This window comes from Rhinoraja longicauda, chromosome 34, assembly GCF_053455715.1.
Source record: "Rhinoraja longicauda isolate Sanriku21f chromosome 34, sRhiLon1.1, whole genome shotgun sequence".
Lineage (NCBI taxonomy): Eukaryota > Metazoa > Chordata > Chondrichthyes > Rajiformes > Arhynchobatidae > Rhinoraja > Rhinoraja longicauda.
The window spans coordinates 22,260,228-22,277,267 of NC_135986.1; the positions used below are offsets into that span (position 1 = coordinate 22,260,228).

Below are 17,040 nucleotides of genomic sequence, written 5' to 3' on the forward strand. Positions count from 1 at the left end.
GAGGAGAGGTGAGCGGAGGAAGAGAGGGAGACGAGGAGGGGTGGCAAGTCAGGGAGGTGGGAAGGGGTGGGGAGTGGAGAGGGGAGAGGGGGGAGTGGAAGAGAGAGGAGGGAAAGAGATGGTGGAGAAAGATAGAGAGGGGGAGAGAAGGGAGAGAGCGTGTGTGTGTGGAGAGAAATGGTGGCAGTGATGGGGTTAGGGGTGGGAGGGGGAGAGCGGCAAGAGAGATGGAATGGGAGAGAGGGAATGGGAGAGGGGGAATGGGAGAGGGGGAATGGGAGAGGGGGATGGGAGAGGGGGAATGGGAGAGGGGGAATGGGAGAGGGGGAATGGGAGAGGGGGAATGGGAGAGAGGGAATGGGAGAGAGGGAATGGGAGAGGGGGAATGGGAGAGGGGAATGGGAGAGGGGGGAATGGGAGAGGGGGAATGGAGAGGGGGAATGGAGAGGGGGAATGGGAGAGAGGGAATGGGAGAGGAGGGAATGGGAGAGGGGGAATGGGAGAGGGGGAATGGGAGAGGGGGAATGGGAGAGGGGGAATGGGAGAGGGGGAATGGGAGAGAGGGAATGGAGAGAGGGAATGGGAGAGGGGGAATGGGAGAGGGGGAATGGAAGAGGGGGAATGGGAGAGGGGGGGAATGGGAGAGGGGGAATGGGAGAGAGGGGAATGGGAGAGGGGGAATGGGAGAGGGGGAATGGGAGAGGGGGAATGGAGAGAGGGGAATGAGGGAGAGGGGGAATGGGAGAGGGGGAATGGGGGAGGGGGAATGGAAGGGGGAATGGGAGAGGGGATGGGAGAGGGGAATGGGAGAGAGGGAATGGAGAGGGGGAATGGGAGAGGGGGAATGGGAGAGGGGAGCAAGAGAGGAGGAGGAGGGGGGGGGAGTGGAAGGAAGCTAGGGAGGGAGGGAGAGGAAGGGAATGGAGGGGAGGGCGGGGGAGGGGAGGGGGGGTTGAGTCTGACCTGACTGGGGCTGTCCAGTTGTGGCGATGAGTCCCTGGGGGTTTGAAGCCCCTGTGGTGCCGTGGGTGCCCCCGGTGTGGGTGCCCCCGGTGTGGGTGCCCCCGGTGTGGGTGGTGTGAGCGGCGGGGTTGTTGCCGATGGACGTGGAGCCGCCCCCACAGTCGGAGTCCTCGATGTTGCCGCCGCTGTTGCAGCCGGCGCCGCAGCCCTTCTGCAGCCTGTCCCGCAACGCAACGCAACACGTGAGAACACGCCGCCGCCCACAGCCCACCCCACCACCGGCGTCGCCCCTCGTGCCCGCCAGCTGCAGGTGAACCGCCCAGAGATGCTGCGGCTCTCCCCTGACCCCTGGCGTTACCCCTCCCGCTATCACCCCCCCCCGGGCACTGCCCCCCTCACCCTCAGCCAGCTGGGGATGAACCAGCCGGAGATGTGATGGGAGACAGGCCAGCTCTCCCCTCTCCCCACACCTTTGCCACTCCCCTCCCCTCCCCCCCCCCCTCTCCATGCCCCCTTGGCATTGCCCCCTCACCCTCTGCCAGCTGGGGATGTGATGGGACACAGGCATTCTCTCCATCCCTCCCCTCTCCCTCTATCACCCCCTGGCACTGCCCCCTCACCAGAGATGTTGCGGCTCTCCCCTGACCCTGGCATTACCCCTCTCCCTCTATCACCCCCGGGCACCTCACTCACCTCTGCCAGCTGGGGATGTGATGGCAGACGGGGCACTCTCCATCCCTCTCCCTCGATCACCCCCAGGGCACTGCCCCCTCACTGAGGCATTCTCTCCATCCCTCCTCTCTCCCTCGATCACCCCCGGGGACTGCCCCCTCACCTCTGCCAGCTGGGATGTGATGGAGACAGGCATTCTCTCCATCACTCCCTGGGCATTTGCCCCCTCACTGCCAGCTGGAGGCTCCTCTCCACCCCTCCCCCCCCCTCTCCATCACCCCCGGGCACTGCCCCCTCACCCACTGCCAGCTGGAGGCATTCTCTCCATCCCTCCCCCCCCCCTCTCCCATTACCCCTGGGCACTGCCCCCTCACCTCTGCCAGCTGGAGGTGAGCCAGCCGGAGATGTTGCGCAGGCTGGCGGGCTCCCCCCAGACGGTGCGTAGCTGGCGGTGCTGCCCAGCGTAGGAGGTGGTGAGGGGGGAGACGTAGATGGGGTAGCCGATGGCTGGTCGCAGGATCGCAGGAGGAGTTGATCATGTTGCGCAGGGCCTGCTTGGCGTTCTGGATGCTGCCCCGCTCCGGGTTGCGGTTACGCAGGAAGACCAGCTCCTGCTGCTGCCCCGACCACAGGCCCCGCACACACTCCCGGTTCACCTGCACGCCGGGGGGGGGGGGGAGGTAGGAGTAGGGGGGGAGAGAGAGGGGGGGAGAGAGGGGGGGAGAGGGAGAGAAAGAGGGGGGAGAGAGAGAGTGGGGGGGGGAGAGAGAGGGGGGGAGAGAGAGGGGGAGAGAGGGGGGGGGGGAGAGAGAGGGGGGGGGGAGAGAGGGGGGGGGGAGAGAGGGGGGGGGGAGGAGGGACAGGGAAGGGGAGTCAATCAAACACTCGGACATTTTAAACAGCTTTCACCTGGCGTAACTGTTTCTGTGCTGCATCTCTGTAAACGGGATCAGTACAGCAAGCAGTGTGGGCTCGATGGGCCGAAGGACCTGCTTCTCTGACTCTGTATCAATGGGATTGGTATAGAGGGGGGGCGCGGACGTGACGGTCAGAGGGTGAGCCAGCGGGTGGAGCTGCTGCCTCTCAGCGCCGGAGACCCCCGGGCTCCACCCCGACCACGGGCGCTGTCTGTGCGGAGTTTGCACGTACGTTCCCCCCGTGGGTTATCGCTGAGATCCTCGGTATCTTCCCGCGCTCCCACGGGCGTGCAGGTGGAGGGAGGGAGGGGGGGGGAGGAAGCCCCCTACAGCGGCGGTGGGGTGGAGCCCCCTGCAGGCGGGGAGGTGCGTGTGCGTGAGCGCGTGCGTACCTTGATGACCGGAAGCTGAGGTAGCGCTTGTTGAGCATGATGATCTTGTACTCGTCACTGCCGTCGTCCATCACGTGGCGCAGTGCCAGCAGTGACTGGGTGTTGGTGAGGATGGCCGTGCGCCAGGCCGGGTCGCCCTCGTGGGAGATCACCATCTTCTCCTCGTTGCCGGCGATCGCCTCGTACAGCACCGCCGGGTCCTCGTACTCATCCGGGGAGGTGAAGTGGTCCTGGGGCGGGAGGGGAGATGGAGGGGGCGGGGGTCAGAAGGTGTCCTCTCCCCTCCCCCTCCCCCTCCCCCTCCCCCCAAGTATTCTGCCCTCCGACAGCCCCGTCACAAGATGGCGCCGGAGGGCGGCACGGTGGTGCAGCGGGTAAAGACCTGGGCTCCAAGCTGTCTAAGGGTGCTTGTCTGTACGCTCTGCCCGTGACCCGCGTGGGTTTTCTCCGGGCGCCCTGGTTTCCTCCCAGCTCCAAAGACGAGCAGGTTTGTAGGTTGATTGGCTTTGGTAAAGATTGTAAATGGTCCCCCGTGTGCGAAGGACAGGGTTAGTGCGCGGGGATCGCTGGTCGGCGCGGACTCGGTATTACCCCGGCCCCCTCGCCCCACCCCCACGCCGGCCCCCACCCCCCACCCCGGCCCCCCTCCCTACCTGGTGCAGCTTCAGTGACATCCGCACTCCGGGGGCCACCACCTTCTGCAGCAGCTCCATGTCCACAAAGACCCACTCGTCCCGCGGGCAGGTGATGCGGAAATCCCCCTTGAACAGGGCGTGCAGCCCGTACAGGAAGGGCTCCAGGCTGCTGCAAGACACAGCGCAGGGGGGTGAGCGAGAGGGGGGAGGGAGAGGGGGGGGAGAGAGGGATGAGGGTGAGGGAGGGGAGGGAGGGGACAGGGTGAGGGAGTGGGTTGAGGAGGGGAGAGAGGGGATGGGGGGGATGGAGGGGAGAGAGGGATGAGGGTGAGGAAGGGGAGAGAGGGGATGAGGGGATGGAGGGGAGAGAGGGATGAGGGTGAGGGAGAGGAGAGAGGGATGAGGGTGAGGGAGAGGAGAGAGGGAGGAGGGAGGGGAGGGAGGGAGAGGGAACAGGGTGAGGGAGGGGAGGGGGGGAGTGGGGGATGGAGGGGAGAGAGGGATGAGGGTGAGGGAGAGGAGAGAGGGAGGAGGGAGGGGAGGGAGGGAGAGGGAACAGGGTGAGGGAGGGGAGGGGGGGAGTGGGTTGAGGAAGGGGATAGAGGGGACGGGGGGGTGGGTGTGTGAGTGCGTGGGTGGGTGGGCGGGTGGGGAGAGAGGGATGAGGGTGGGGGAGGGAAAGGGGTGAGGGAGGGGGGGGTTGAAAGAGGAAGGGGGGGGTTGAAAGAGGAAGGGTTGGAGGTACGTGGAAAGAGGGAGGGAGAGGGGTGGACAGAGGGAGGGTTGGAGGTTGAAGGGAGGGCGGGGAGGGGAGGGGGGCACGGGGGGCTGGATTCCTTACCTGGCCGACAGGCTGTGCGAGGCGGTCCCCAGGGCCCGGCGGCCCAGGATGCAGAGGCCGAAACACAAGGTGATGAGCTGTGACTCCCTGTCACTCTCCACGGGCTGGAGGCAGAGAGAGAGACGCAGAGGGAGGGGGGGTGTTAGCAGTGTGGCACCATCACTCTGTGGCCCAATCAACAAGCCTTTGCAGTAGTGGAAACAGGCCCCTTCCCATCGGCTACGTTTAGACAACAGACAATAGACAACAGGTGCAGGAGGAGGCCATTCGGCCCTTCGAGCCTGTACGCACCGCCATTCAATGTGATCATGGCTGATCATTCTCAATCAGTACCCCGTTCCTGCCTTCTCCCCATACCCCCTGACTCCGCTATCCTTAAGAGCTCTATCCAGCTCTCTCTTGAATGCATTCAGAGAATTGGCCTCCACTGCCTTCTGAGGCAGAGAATTCCACAGATTCACAACTCTCTGACTGAAAAAGTTTTTCCTCGTCTCCGTTCTAAATGGCCGACCCCTTATTCTTAAACTGTGTGGCCCCTGGTTCTGGACTCCCCCAACATTGGGAACATGTTTCCTGCCTCTAACGTGTCCAACCCCTTAATAATCTTATACGTTTCGATAAGATCTCCTCTCATCCTTCTAAACTCCAGCGTATACAAGCCTGGTCGCTCCAGTCTTTCAACATACGACAGTCCCGCCATTCCGGGAATTAACCTAGTAAACCTACACTGCACGCCCTCAATAGCAAGAATATCCTTCCTCAAATTTGGAGACCAAAACTGCACACAGTACTCCAGGTGCGGTCTCACTAGGGCACTGTACAACTGCAGGACCTCTTTGCTCCTATACTCAACTCCTCTTGTTATGAAGGCCAACACTCCATTGGCTTTCTTCACTGCCTGCTGTACCTGCATGCTTCCTTTCAGTGACTGATGCACTAGGACACCCAGATCTCGTTGTACGTCCCCTGTTCCTAACTTGACACCATTCAGATAATACTCTGCCTTCCTATTCTTACCACCAAAGTGGATAACCTCACACTTATCCACATTAAACTGCATCTGCCATGCATCCGCCCACTCACACAACCTGTCCAAGTCACCCTGCAACCTCATAGCATCTTCCTCACAGTTCACACTGCCACCCAGCTTTGTATCATCTGTTCAGTTTTGAGGTACAGCAGGGAATCAGGCCCTTCGGCCCCAAAGTAGATGATCGGGATTACTAAGGCTGGTGCTGCCTGACCTGCTGAGTTACTCCAGCATTTTGTGAATAAAGGGATTACTAAGGCTGGTCATCTCCTCTCACGACTCTTTGAAGATTTATAAAAAGAGGTTCAATTGGCTCGCTAACACTATCCTACACACAGGATAGAAGAAGGGTCTCGACCCGAAACGTCACCCATTCCTTCTCTCCTGAGATGCTGCCTGACCCGCTGAGTTACTCCAGCATTTTGTGAAAAAATACTATCCTACACACACTGGGGATAATTTACAAAATCTTTACCAAAACCAACTCGCGTACAAAGCCGCACCTCTTCGGAGCGTGGGGGGAAACCGGAGCACCCGGAGAAAACCCACGCAGGCCGCGGGGAGAAGGTACAAGCTCCACACAGACAGCACTTGCAGCGCCAGAGACCCGGGTTCGATCCCGACTTACGGGCGCTGTCTGTACAGAGTTTGTACGTTCTCCCCGTGACCTGCGTGGGTTTTCTCCGGGATCTCCGGTTTCCTCCCACACTCCGAAGACGTGCAGGTTTGTAGGTTAATTAGCTTGGTACAAATGTTAAATTGTCCCTGGTGTGTGTGGGACAGTGTTAGTGTGCGGGGATTGCTGGTCGGCGTGGAGTCAGTGGGCTAAAAGGCCAGTTTCCACGCTGTGTCTCTAAACCAAACTAAAATCTCTGAGAAAGGTTCCTCTGCAGTTGTACAGGGCCCTAGTGAGACCGCACCTGGGGTACTGTGTGCAGTTTTGGTCTCCAAATTTGAGGAAGGATATTCTTGCTATTGAGGGCGTGCGGCGTAGGTTTACTAGGTTAATCCCGGAATGGCGGGACTGCCGTATGTTGAAAGACTGGAGCGACTGGGCTTGTATACACTGGAATTTAGAAGGATGAGAGGGGATCTTATCGAAACGTATAAGATTACTAAGGGGTTGGACACGTTAGAAGCAGGAAACATGTTCCCAATGTTGGGGGAGTCCAGAACAAGGGGCCACACAGTTTAAGAATAAGGGGTAGGCCATTTAGAACGGAGATGAGGAAAAAACTTTTTCACTCAGAGAGTTGTGAATCTGTGGAATTCTCTGCCTCAGAGGGCAGTGGAGGCCAATTCTCTGAATGCATTCAAGAGAGAGCTAGATAGAGCTCTTAAGGATAGCGGAGTCAGGGGGTACGGGGAGAAGGCAGGAACGGGGTACTGATTGAGAATGATCAGCCATGATCACATTGAATGGCCTCCTCCTGCACCTGTTGTCTATTGTCTAAAACCCACGCAGGTCACGGGGAGAACGTACAAACACCGGACAGGCAGCACCTGTAGTCGGGATGGAACCCGGGTCTCTGGCGTTGTTAGGCAGCAAGTCTACCGCTGCGTCACCGAGCACAGGGGGGGGGGGGTCTGAGTAACTCCTTCCCAGGCCGGGCCAGAGGTGGAGAGGGAGGGGGAGGAAACTCTGGAATTCTGTGCCACAGAAGGTAGTTGAGGCCAGTTCGTTGGCTATATTTAAGAGGGAGTTAGATGTGGCCCTTGTGGCTAAAGGGATCAGGGGGTATGGAGAGAAGGCAGGTACGGGATACTGAGCTGGATGATCAGCCATGATCATATTGAATGGCGGTGCGTACAGGCTCGAAGGGCCGAATGGCCTCCTCCTGCACCTATTTTCTATGTTTCTATGTTTCTAAACCCGAGCACCCGGAGTAAACCCACGCGGGTCACGGTTGGGGAGGAGGGGGTGGGGTCTGGGTAACTCCTTCCCAGGCCGGGCCAGAGGTGGAGAGAGGGCGGGAGGAAACCCGAGCTCCCGGAGTAAACCCACGCGGGTCACGATGGGTGGGGGGGGGGGAGAGAGAGAGAGAGAGAGAGCGTGCCAACTCCGCGCGGGCGTGCGTCTCTCTCTAGTACACACCCACCTTGTCTCGCTGGGCGGTGCAGTACTGGATCCAGTCCAGGTACACGCTGCAGAAGGAGGCCAGGGTGATGCCCTGCATGCGGTGGTCGTAGTCCTCGTCGATGTTGTGGTTGAAGGTGGGGTCGCTGTCAGCGTAGCCGGGGTTGGAGCTAGGCCGCAGAGCCTCGTGGATGGCCTTGTTGCTCAGCCACTCCTCCAGCTTCAGCGACCGGCTCACGTAGTAGATGATGCTCTGGGGGCAGACGGTCAGTCCCGCTTAGTGACGTTCGGAAACGCGTACCATTATTAACGTCTGAAGAAGGGTCTCGACCCGAAACGTCACCCATTCCTTCTCTCCCGAGATGCTGCCCGACCCGCTGAGTTACTCCAGCATTTTGTGAATAAATGCCTTCGATTTGTACCAGCATCTGCAGTTATTTTCTTATACGATTATTAAGGGGTTGGACACGTTAGAGGCAGGAAACATGTTCCCAATGTTGGGGGAGTCCAGAACAAGGGGCCACACAGTTTAAGAATAAGGGGTCGGCCATTTAGAACGGAGATGAGGAAAAACTTTTTCAGTCAGAAAGTTGTGAATCTGTGGAATTCTCTGCCTCAGAAGGCAGTGGAGGCCAATTCTCTGAATGCATTCAAGAGGGAGCTAGATAGAGCTCTTAAGGATAGCGGTGTCAGGGGGTACGGGGAGAAGGCAGGAACGGGGTACTGATTGTAGATGATCAGCCATGATCACATTGAATGGCAGTGCTGGCTCGAAGGGCCGAATGGCCTCCTCCTGCACCTATTGTCTATTGTCCATCAAGTCCACACTGCCGGCTGTACTAATCCCAATTATACAGAGACAGAGTGTCTCGGAACAGCAGGTGCTGGGTCCTTGAGTGCTGGAGTAACTCAGCATAGTAACTCCAAGCTGCCTATCTCTCTATGGCTCTCTGTAAATGGGGTTAGCACGGCGGGTGGTGTGGGTGTGATGGGCCGAATGGAGTTACTATGCTGAGTTACTCCAGCACGGTGTGCGTTTTACTCAAGGACCCAGCACCTGCAGTTCTTTGCGTTTCCAATTAGCAAGGGCCAGCCTGAAGAAGGGCCCCGACCCAAAATATCGCCCGTCTGTTCCCTCCACAGATGCTGCCTGACCTGCCGGGTTACTCCAGCACTTGGTGCTTTTTACTCAAGGATCCAGCATCTGCAGTTTTTGGAGAAAACCCGAAGATCTCGGACGTTCTTTTAGCAAGTGGACGAGGAGGAATTTCTTTAGTCAGAGGGTGGTGAATCTGTGGAACTCTTTGCCACAGAAGGCCGTGGAGGCCAAGTCAGTGGATATATTTAAGGCAGAGATGGATAGATTCTTGATTAGTGCGGGTGTCAGAGGTTACTGGGAGAAGGCAGGAGAATGGGGTTAGGAGGGAGAGATGGATCAGCCCCCGATGGGCTGAATGGACTGATTCTACACCCATTACTTACGACCTCAAAAAACCCACGCAGGTTACGGGGAGAACGTGCAAACTCCGTACAGACAGCACCCATAGTCGGGAGTCTGAAGAAGGGTCTCGACCCGAAACGTCACCCATTCCCCCTCTCCTAGATGCTGCCTGACCCGCTGAGTTACTCCAGCATTTTGTGACACCTTCGATTTGTACCGGCACCTGCGGTTATTTTCCTGCACCCGTAGTCGGGATCGAACCTGGGGTCTCTGGCGCCGCAAGCTCAGAGATACAGCGCGGAAACAAGCCCTCTCGACCCACCGTGTCCGCTCCGACCAGCGATCCCCGCACGCTAACACTATCCTACACCCACTAGGGACAATTTTTTTAAATGTTTACCGAGCCAATTAACCTACAAACCCGCACGTCTTTGGAGTGCGGGAGGAAACCGAAGATCTCGGAGAAAACCCAGGCAGGTCACGGGGAGAACGTACACACCAAACTAAGCTGGTGTGGGCAGGCGATGCGGCACAGAAACCGGCCATTTGGCCCATCATGTCCACACTGCCCACTAGACAATAGACAATAGGAGGAGGCCATTCGGCCCTTCGAGCCAGCACCACCATTCAATGTGATCATGGCTGATCACTCTCAATCAGTACCCCGTTCCTGCCTTCTCCCCATACCCCCTGACTCCGCTATTCTTAAGAGCTCTATTTAACTCTCTCTTGAAAGCATTCAGAAAATTGGCCTCCACTGCCTTCTGAGGCAGAGAATTCCACAGATTCACAACTCTCTGACTGGAAAAGTTTTTCCTCATCTCAGTTCTAAATGGCCGACCCCTTATTCTTAAACTGTGGCCCCTGGTTCTGGACTCCCCCCAACATTGGGAACATGTTTCCTGCCTCTAACGTGTCCAACCCCTTAATAATCTTATATGTTTGGATAAGATCCCCTCTCATCCGTCTAAATTCCAGTGTATACAAGCCCAGTCGCTCCAGTCTTTCAACATACGACAGTCCCACCATTCCCGGCGTGGAAACAGGCCCATTGGCCCAACTTGCCCAACAGGCCCCGTCTGCACCGGTCCCACCTGCCTGCGTTTGGCCCCACATCCCCCCAAACCTGTTCCTATCCATGTACCGAAGATGGGCGGAAAATGGTGGCGTAACTCAGCGGGTACGCGGGGGCACGGCTGTGAGTGGGGCCGAGGAAGGGCGCCTGGTCCGCGGCACGGAACGGCGGCGCCGGAGGGAGTGCGCCGCGGGCCCACCGACCTACCTTCACGTAGTAGGTGATGAGGATCTTGCGGAGGTCAAAGACCTGCAGCATGGAGGCGGCGTTGTTGTCGCTGATGCTGTAGCCCTCCAGCACGTACTTGGTGGCGGCCACCTCCCACGCCAGCCAGCGCTGGCCAAAGGCCGCGTTGAAGGACAGCATGTGGGGCAGGTGGCCCGGCTCACAGCAGCAGCAGCCCTCATCCTCGTCCACGCCCTCCGTGATGGCCTCCACCTCACGCTGCTGACAGTACGTGCCTGTGGGCAGAGAGATGGCAGTGGCTCACTACCCCACCACAGTCTCCAGTCTACTCCTCACTGGGTGCCAGTGGGCAGAGAGATGGCAGCGGCTTACTACCCCACCACAGTCTCCAGTCTAGTCCTCACTGGGTGCCAGTGGGCAGAGATGGCAGCGGCTTACTACCCCACCACAGTCTCCAGTCTAGTCTAGTCGAGTGTTTAGTCCACTCACGAGGTGCCAGTGGGCAGAGATGGTAGTGGCTCACGACCCCACGACAGTCTCCAGTCGAGTCCAGTGTTTAGTCCACTCACTGGGTGTCAGCGGACAGAGAGATGGCAGCAGCTCACTACCCCACCACAGTCTCCAGTCTTTAGTCCCCTCACGAGGTGCCAGTGGGCAGAGGGATGCCAGCAGCTCACTACCCCACCACAGTCTCCACTCCAGTCCAGTCCACTCACTGGGTGCCAGCGGGCAGAAAGATGGCAGCAGCTCACTACCCCAGTACAGTCTCCAGTCTAGTCCAGTCCACTCACGAGGTGCCAGCGGGCAGAGAGATGGCAGCGGCTCACTACTCCAGTACAGTCTCGTCTAGTCCAGTCTTTAGTCCACTCACTGGGTACCAGCGGGCAGAGTGATGCCAGTGGCTCACTACCCCAGTACAGTCTCCAGTCTTTAGTCCACTCACGAGGTGCCAGCGGGCAGAGATGGCAGCGGCTTACTACCCCAGTACAGTGTAGGTGCCCACTTGTGAGGGAGAGCAGGAGCTTACAACCGTACATTAGTTTAGTCCAGTCTACTCAGTCGGCGATACAGGCAGAGGGATGGCAGTGGCTTTCTACCTTAGTTTAGTCTTCAGTTTGGTCTAGTCTGGTCTACTCAATAGGTGCCCGTGGGCAAGAGAGAACAGCGGTGGACAACCAGAATCTCCCCAGGAGAGGAAGGGGAAGGCATGACACAGGGGTCTCGGGGAGAGTAGAATAAACTACATGAAAACTAAACTAAACATTAAACTGAACTAAAACTCAACGGAACTAAAACTCAACGGAACTAAAACTCAACTGAACTAAATGAAAACTAAACTAAAACTCAAAAACATCGCCCGTCTCCGCCCATCCCTCTCCTCCACAGCTGCAGAAACCCTCATCCACGCCTTCATCACCTCCCGTCTGGACTACTGCAACAGCCTCCTCTATGGTTCACCCTCAAAAATCATCAACAAACTCCAACACATCCAGAACTCCGCTGCCCGTCTACTCACCCACTCCCCGATCCGTGACCATATCACCCCCGTCCTTTACAAGCTCCACTGGCTCCCCATCCCCCAGAGAATCCAGTACAAACTCCTCCTCGTGACCTACAAAGCCCTCCATAACCTGGCCCCATCCTACCTGACTGACCTCCTCCACAGGCACACTCCCACCTGCACCCTGCTGCTAACCTCCTGTCCCCCCCCATCCGGACCAAACTCAGATCATGGGGGGACAGGGCTTTCTCCATCGCTGCTCCCACCCTCTGGAACTCACTACCTCAGACCGTCAGAGACTCCTCTTCACTCACCACATTCAAAACATCACTGAAGTCTCACCTGTTCAGCACTGCCTTCAACCACTGAAGGTCACCTCACCTTCTGTCTCCTTTCTCTGTTCGTTTACTTATTTATCTATTTATTTTCTTCTCTATGTTTTAGTAAACCTTGTAAAGCGTCTTTGAGTGTTTAGAAAAGCGCTATATAAATGTAATGCATTATTATTATTATTATTAAAACTCAACGGAACTAAATGAAAACTAAACTAAACATTAAACTGAACTGAAACTCAACGGAACTCAAACTCAACTGGACTAAATGAAAACTAAACGGAAACTAAATTTAAATTAAACTAAATGAAAACGATACCAACAAACACTAAAGACTCCATCCTATCCGGCCTGGTCCAATCCCACCCAACCTATGTCCAAGATACCTCACTTGCCCTTCGTCTCTTCAATGACTTCTGCTTTCCAAGCCCCCACTCCCCGATTGTCACTCTCAGTCTAAAGTAATCTCAACGCAAACTAGGCCAAACTAAACACCAAACTAAAACTGAAAAAACAACCAAAAACTACAACGGAAAGAACACTACACGAAACGTAAACTAAACTGGATGAAAATAAACTAAATGGAAACTAAACTGAACGAAAACTAAATGAACACAAACCTAACACTAAACGGACACCACACTAAACAAAAACTCAACAAAACAAAATTAAACTAACACTGTAGGTCGACATAAAATGGTGGAGTAACTCAGCAGGTCAGGCAGCATCTCGGGAGAGAAGGAATGGGTGACGTTTCGGGTCGAGACCCTTCTTCAGACTGTCTTATTCTTAACTTATTCTTAATTGTTAACCGTATGTTTGTGTTGTCATTTGTGAGCGGAGCGCCAAGGCACATTCCTTGTATATGCACATACTTGGCCAATAAACTTATTCATTCATTCACCCATTCCTTCTCTCCCGAGATGCTGCCTGTCCCGCTGAGTTACTCCAGCATTCTGTGTCTACCTTCGATTTAAACCAGCGCCTGCAGTTTTTGTTTCCCTACATATACTAAACTAAAACTGTCCTGCACTCCTGCTAAAATTAAACGAGGTCTAAACGAAACGAAAAATAACCGAAAACGAAACAAAATGGAACTAAACTGACTTCTGCTTTCCAAGCCCCCACCTCCCAGATCATCACTCTCTGTCTAAAGTAATCTCAACGCAAACTAGGCCAAACTAAACACCAAACTAAAACTGAAACTCAACGGAACTAAAACTCAACGGAACTAAAACACAACGGAACTAAAACACAACTGAACTAAAACACAACTGAACTAAAACACAACAGAACTAAAACACAACTGAACTAAAACACAACAGAACTAAAACACAACTGAACTAAAACACAACAGAACTAAAACACAAAACTAAAACACAACTGAACTAAAACACAACTGAACTAAAACACAACTGAACTAAAACACAACTGAACTAAAACACAACGGAACTAAAACACAACTGAACTAAAACACAACAGAACTAAAACACAACTGAACTAAAACACAACTGAACTAAAACACAACTGAACTAAAACACAACGGAACTAAAACACAACTGAACTAAAACACAACTGAACTAAAACACAAGTGAACTAAAACACAACAGAACTAAAACACAAAACTAAAACACAACTGAACTAAATGAAAACTGAACTAAATCACAACTGAACTAAAACACAACTGAACTAAAACACAACTGAACTAAAACACAACGGAACTAAAACACAACGGAACTAAAACACAACGGAACTAAATGAAAACTAAACAAAACATTAAACTGAACTAAAACTCAACGGAACTAAACTCAACTGAACTAAATGAAAACTAAACTAAACATTAAACTGAACTAAAACTCAACGGAACTAAATGAAAACTAAACTAAAACACAACTGAACTAAAACACAACTGAACTAAAACACAACAGAACTAAAACACAACTGAACTAAAACACAACTGAACTAAAACACAACGGAACTAAAACTCAACGGAACTAAATGAAAACTAAACAAAACATTAAACTGAATTAAAACTCAACGGAACTGAAACTCAACTGAACTAAATGAAAACTAAACTAAACATTAAACTGAACTAAAACTCAACTGATCTAAATGAAAACTAAACTAAAACTCAACGGAACTAAAACTCAACGGAACTAAAACTCAACGGAACTAAAACACAACTGAACTAAAACACAACTGAACTAAAACACAACAGAACTAAAACACAAACTGAACTAAAACACAACTGAACTAAAACACAACTGAACTAAAACACAACTGAACTAAAACACAACTGAACTAAAACGCAACAGAACTAAAACTCAACGGAACTAAAACTCAACGGAACCAAATGAAAACTAAACTAAAACTCAACAGAACTAAAACTCAACGGAACTAAAACTCAACGGAACTAAAACACAACTGAACTAAATGAAAACTAAACTAAAACTGAACGGAACTAAAACTCAACGGAACTAAAACTGAACGGAACTAAAACTCAACGGAACTAAAACTCAACGGAACTAAAACTCAACGGAACTAAATGAAACCTAAACTAAAACTCAACTGGCGGGGGGTCGGACGGGGGGGACGGAGGGGGAGGGGGGCAGGGAGACTACCTCGGAACTCCAGGCCCCTCAGCTGGAAGGTGGCGATGCCGTTGCCGATCTCGATCAGGTGCACCAGGGCGTTGAGGTAGTCGGGAGGCCAGGATGAAGCAGTCGCCCATGGCGTAGTTGCCCCAGCGTCCCAGCAGGAGGTCGCCGCACAAGCTGTGCTGCAGGGAGCGCGTCAGGTGCTCGTAGAAGATGGAGTTCAGGTTGTTGTCGTCCGCACCTGCAATGCCACGCTAGTTTAGCTTAGCGATACTGCGCCGAAACAGACAATAGACAACAGGTGTAGGCCATTGGTGTAGTGTAGAAGGAGGAGGCCATTGGTGTCGGTGTAGAAGGAGGAGGCCATTGGTGTCGGTGTAGAAGGGGGAGGCCATTGGTGTCGGTGTAGAAGGCCATTGGTGTAGGTGTAGAAGGAGGAGGCCATTGGTGTCGGTGTAGAAGGAGGAGGCCATTGGTGTCGGTGTAGAAGGAGGAGGGCCATTGGTGTCGGTGTAGAAGGAGGAGGCCATTGGTGTAAGGTGTAGAAGGAGGCCATTGGTGCCGGTGTAGAAGGAGGAGGCCATTGGTGCAGGTGTAGAAGGAGGAGGCCATTCGGTCCTTCGAGCCAACACCGCCATTCACCGTGATCATGGCTGATCATCCACAATCAGTACCCCCGTTCCTGCCTTCTCCCCATACCCCGCTATCCTTAAGAGCTCTATCTAGCTCTCTCTTGAATGCATCCAGTGAATCGGCCTCCACTGCCTTCCGAGGCAGACAATTCCACAGATTCACGACTCTCTGACTGAAAAAGGTTTTTCCTCGTCTCCGTTCCAACAGGCCCTCTCGGCCCACCGGGTCCACGCTGACCAGCGACCCCCCGTGCATTAACATGTCCTACACCCTCGAGGGACAATTTTTACATTTACCAAGCTGATTAGCTTACATACCTGCGCGTCTTGGAGTGTGGTGGAGAAACCGGAGCGCCCGCAGAAAACCCACGCATGTGACGGGGAGAACGTACAAACTCCGTGCAGACAAGCAACTGCAGTCAGGACGAAACCCGGGTCTCTGGCGCTGTGAGGCAGCAAATCTACCGCTGCGCCACCCATTTACAAGGATGTTGCCAGGACTCAAGGGGGAGGGCTGTAGCCCCGGACAGTGTAGGCCCCGACACTGTAGGCCCGGACACTGTAGGCCCGGACACTGTAGGCCCGGACACTGTAGGCCCCGGACACTGTAGGCCCCGACACTGTAGGCCCGGACACTGTAGGCCCCGACACTGTAGCCCCGGACAGTGTAGGCCCCGACACTGTAGGCCCGGACACTGTAGGCCCGGACACTGTAGGCCCCGGACACTGTAGGCCCCGACACTGTAGGCACCGACACTGTAGCCCCCGGACACTGTAGGCACCGACACTGTAGGCCCGGACACTGTAGGCACGGACACTGTAGGCCCCGGACACTGTAGGCCCGGACACTGTAGGCACGGACACTGTAGGCCCCGACACTGTAGGCCCCGGACACTGTAGGCCCCGACACTGTAGGTCCGGACACTGTAGGCCCCGACACTGTAGCCCCGGACACTGTAGGCCCCGGACACTGTAGGCCCGGACACTGTAGGCCCCGACACTGTGGGGCCCGGACACTGTAGGCCCCGACACTGTAGGCCCGGACACTGTAGGCACCGACACTGTAGCCCCGGACACTGTAGGCCCGGACACTGTAGGCCCCGACACTGTAGGCCCGGACACTGTAGGCCCCGACACTGTAGGCCCGGACACTGTAGGCCCCGACACTGTAGGCCCGGACACTGTAGGCCTGGACACTGTAGGCCCCGAACACTGTAGGCCGGACACTGTAGGCCTGGACACTGTAGGCCCCGAACACTGTAGGCCCGGACACTGTAGGCGCAGACAGTGTAGGCCCCGACAATGTAGGTTTCCGTCATTTTAGCTCAGGACAGCCTATGTCCCGCAGGCCCGGGCGCCGCCTAATGGAGGTTGCATAGCAACCCGCCTTCCGCCCCGGGCAATCCGCCATTGGTGGAGCGGGGGCACGTGGCCGCGTGAGGTCACGTGGGGGCGCTGGGCGGTGACGTCACCTTGTCCCGTATTTGGGAGTGAGATAGTTGGCAACCCCTTGTTCAAGGCCGGAGAGAGGAGGGAGGACACATGCCACGCAAACACCTCAGAGGACCAAAGCCCGGTGGACGTGCTCTGTCCACCCTGCTGCTCGCTCCCGGCCACCGCGGACGCAAGCTCACGTTACCTGGGTTCCTGTCCAGCTGAGTGGCCAGCCTGGTGTTGGAGTGGTCGACCCGCTTGTGCTGGGTGCAAGAAGAGGAGAGAACGGAATCAGTTTAGTTTCCTTTGGTTGAG

General features: G+C 55.2%; 1 protein-coding gene across 1 annotated transcript in view; it reads right to left on the minus strand.

Moving 5' to 3' along the window:
• LOC144609631 (pecanex-like protein 3) overlaps positions 1-17,040 on the minus strand; it is a 76,442-nt gene that overhangs the window by 36,093 nt on the left and 23,309 nt on the right. Inside the window, 11 exon segments of the mRNA XM_078428130.1 lie at positions 964-1,181; positions 2,010-2,146; positions 2,148-2,299; positions 2,952-3,174; positions 3,598-3,748; positions 4,421-4,524; positions 7,550-7,780; positions 10,251-10,504; positions 14,684-14,765; positions 14,767-14,900; positions 16,931-16,988. Coding sequence (XP_078284256.1) covers positions 964-1,181; positions 2,010-2,146; positions 2,148-2,299; positions 2,952-3,174; positions 3,598-3,748; positions 4,421-4,524; positions 7,550-7,780; positions 10,251-10,504; positions 14,684-14,765; positions 14,767-14,900; positions 16,931-16,988 — 1,744 coding nt within the window.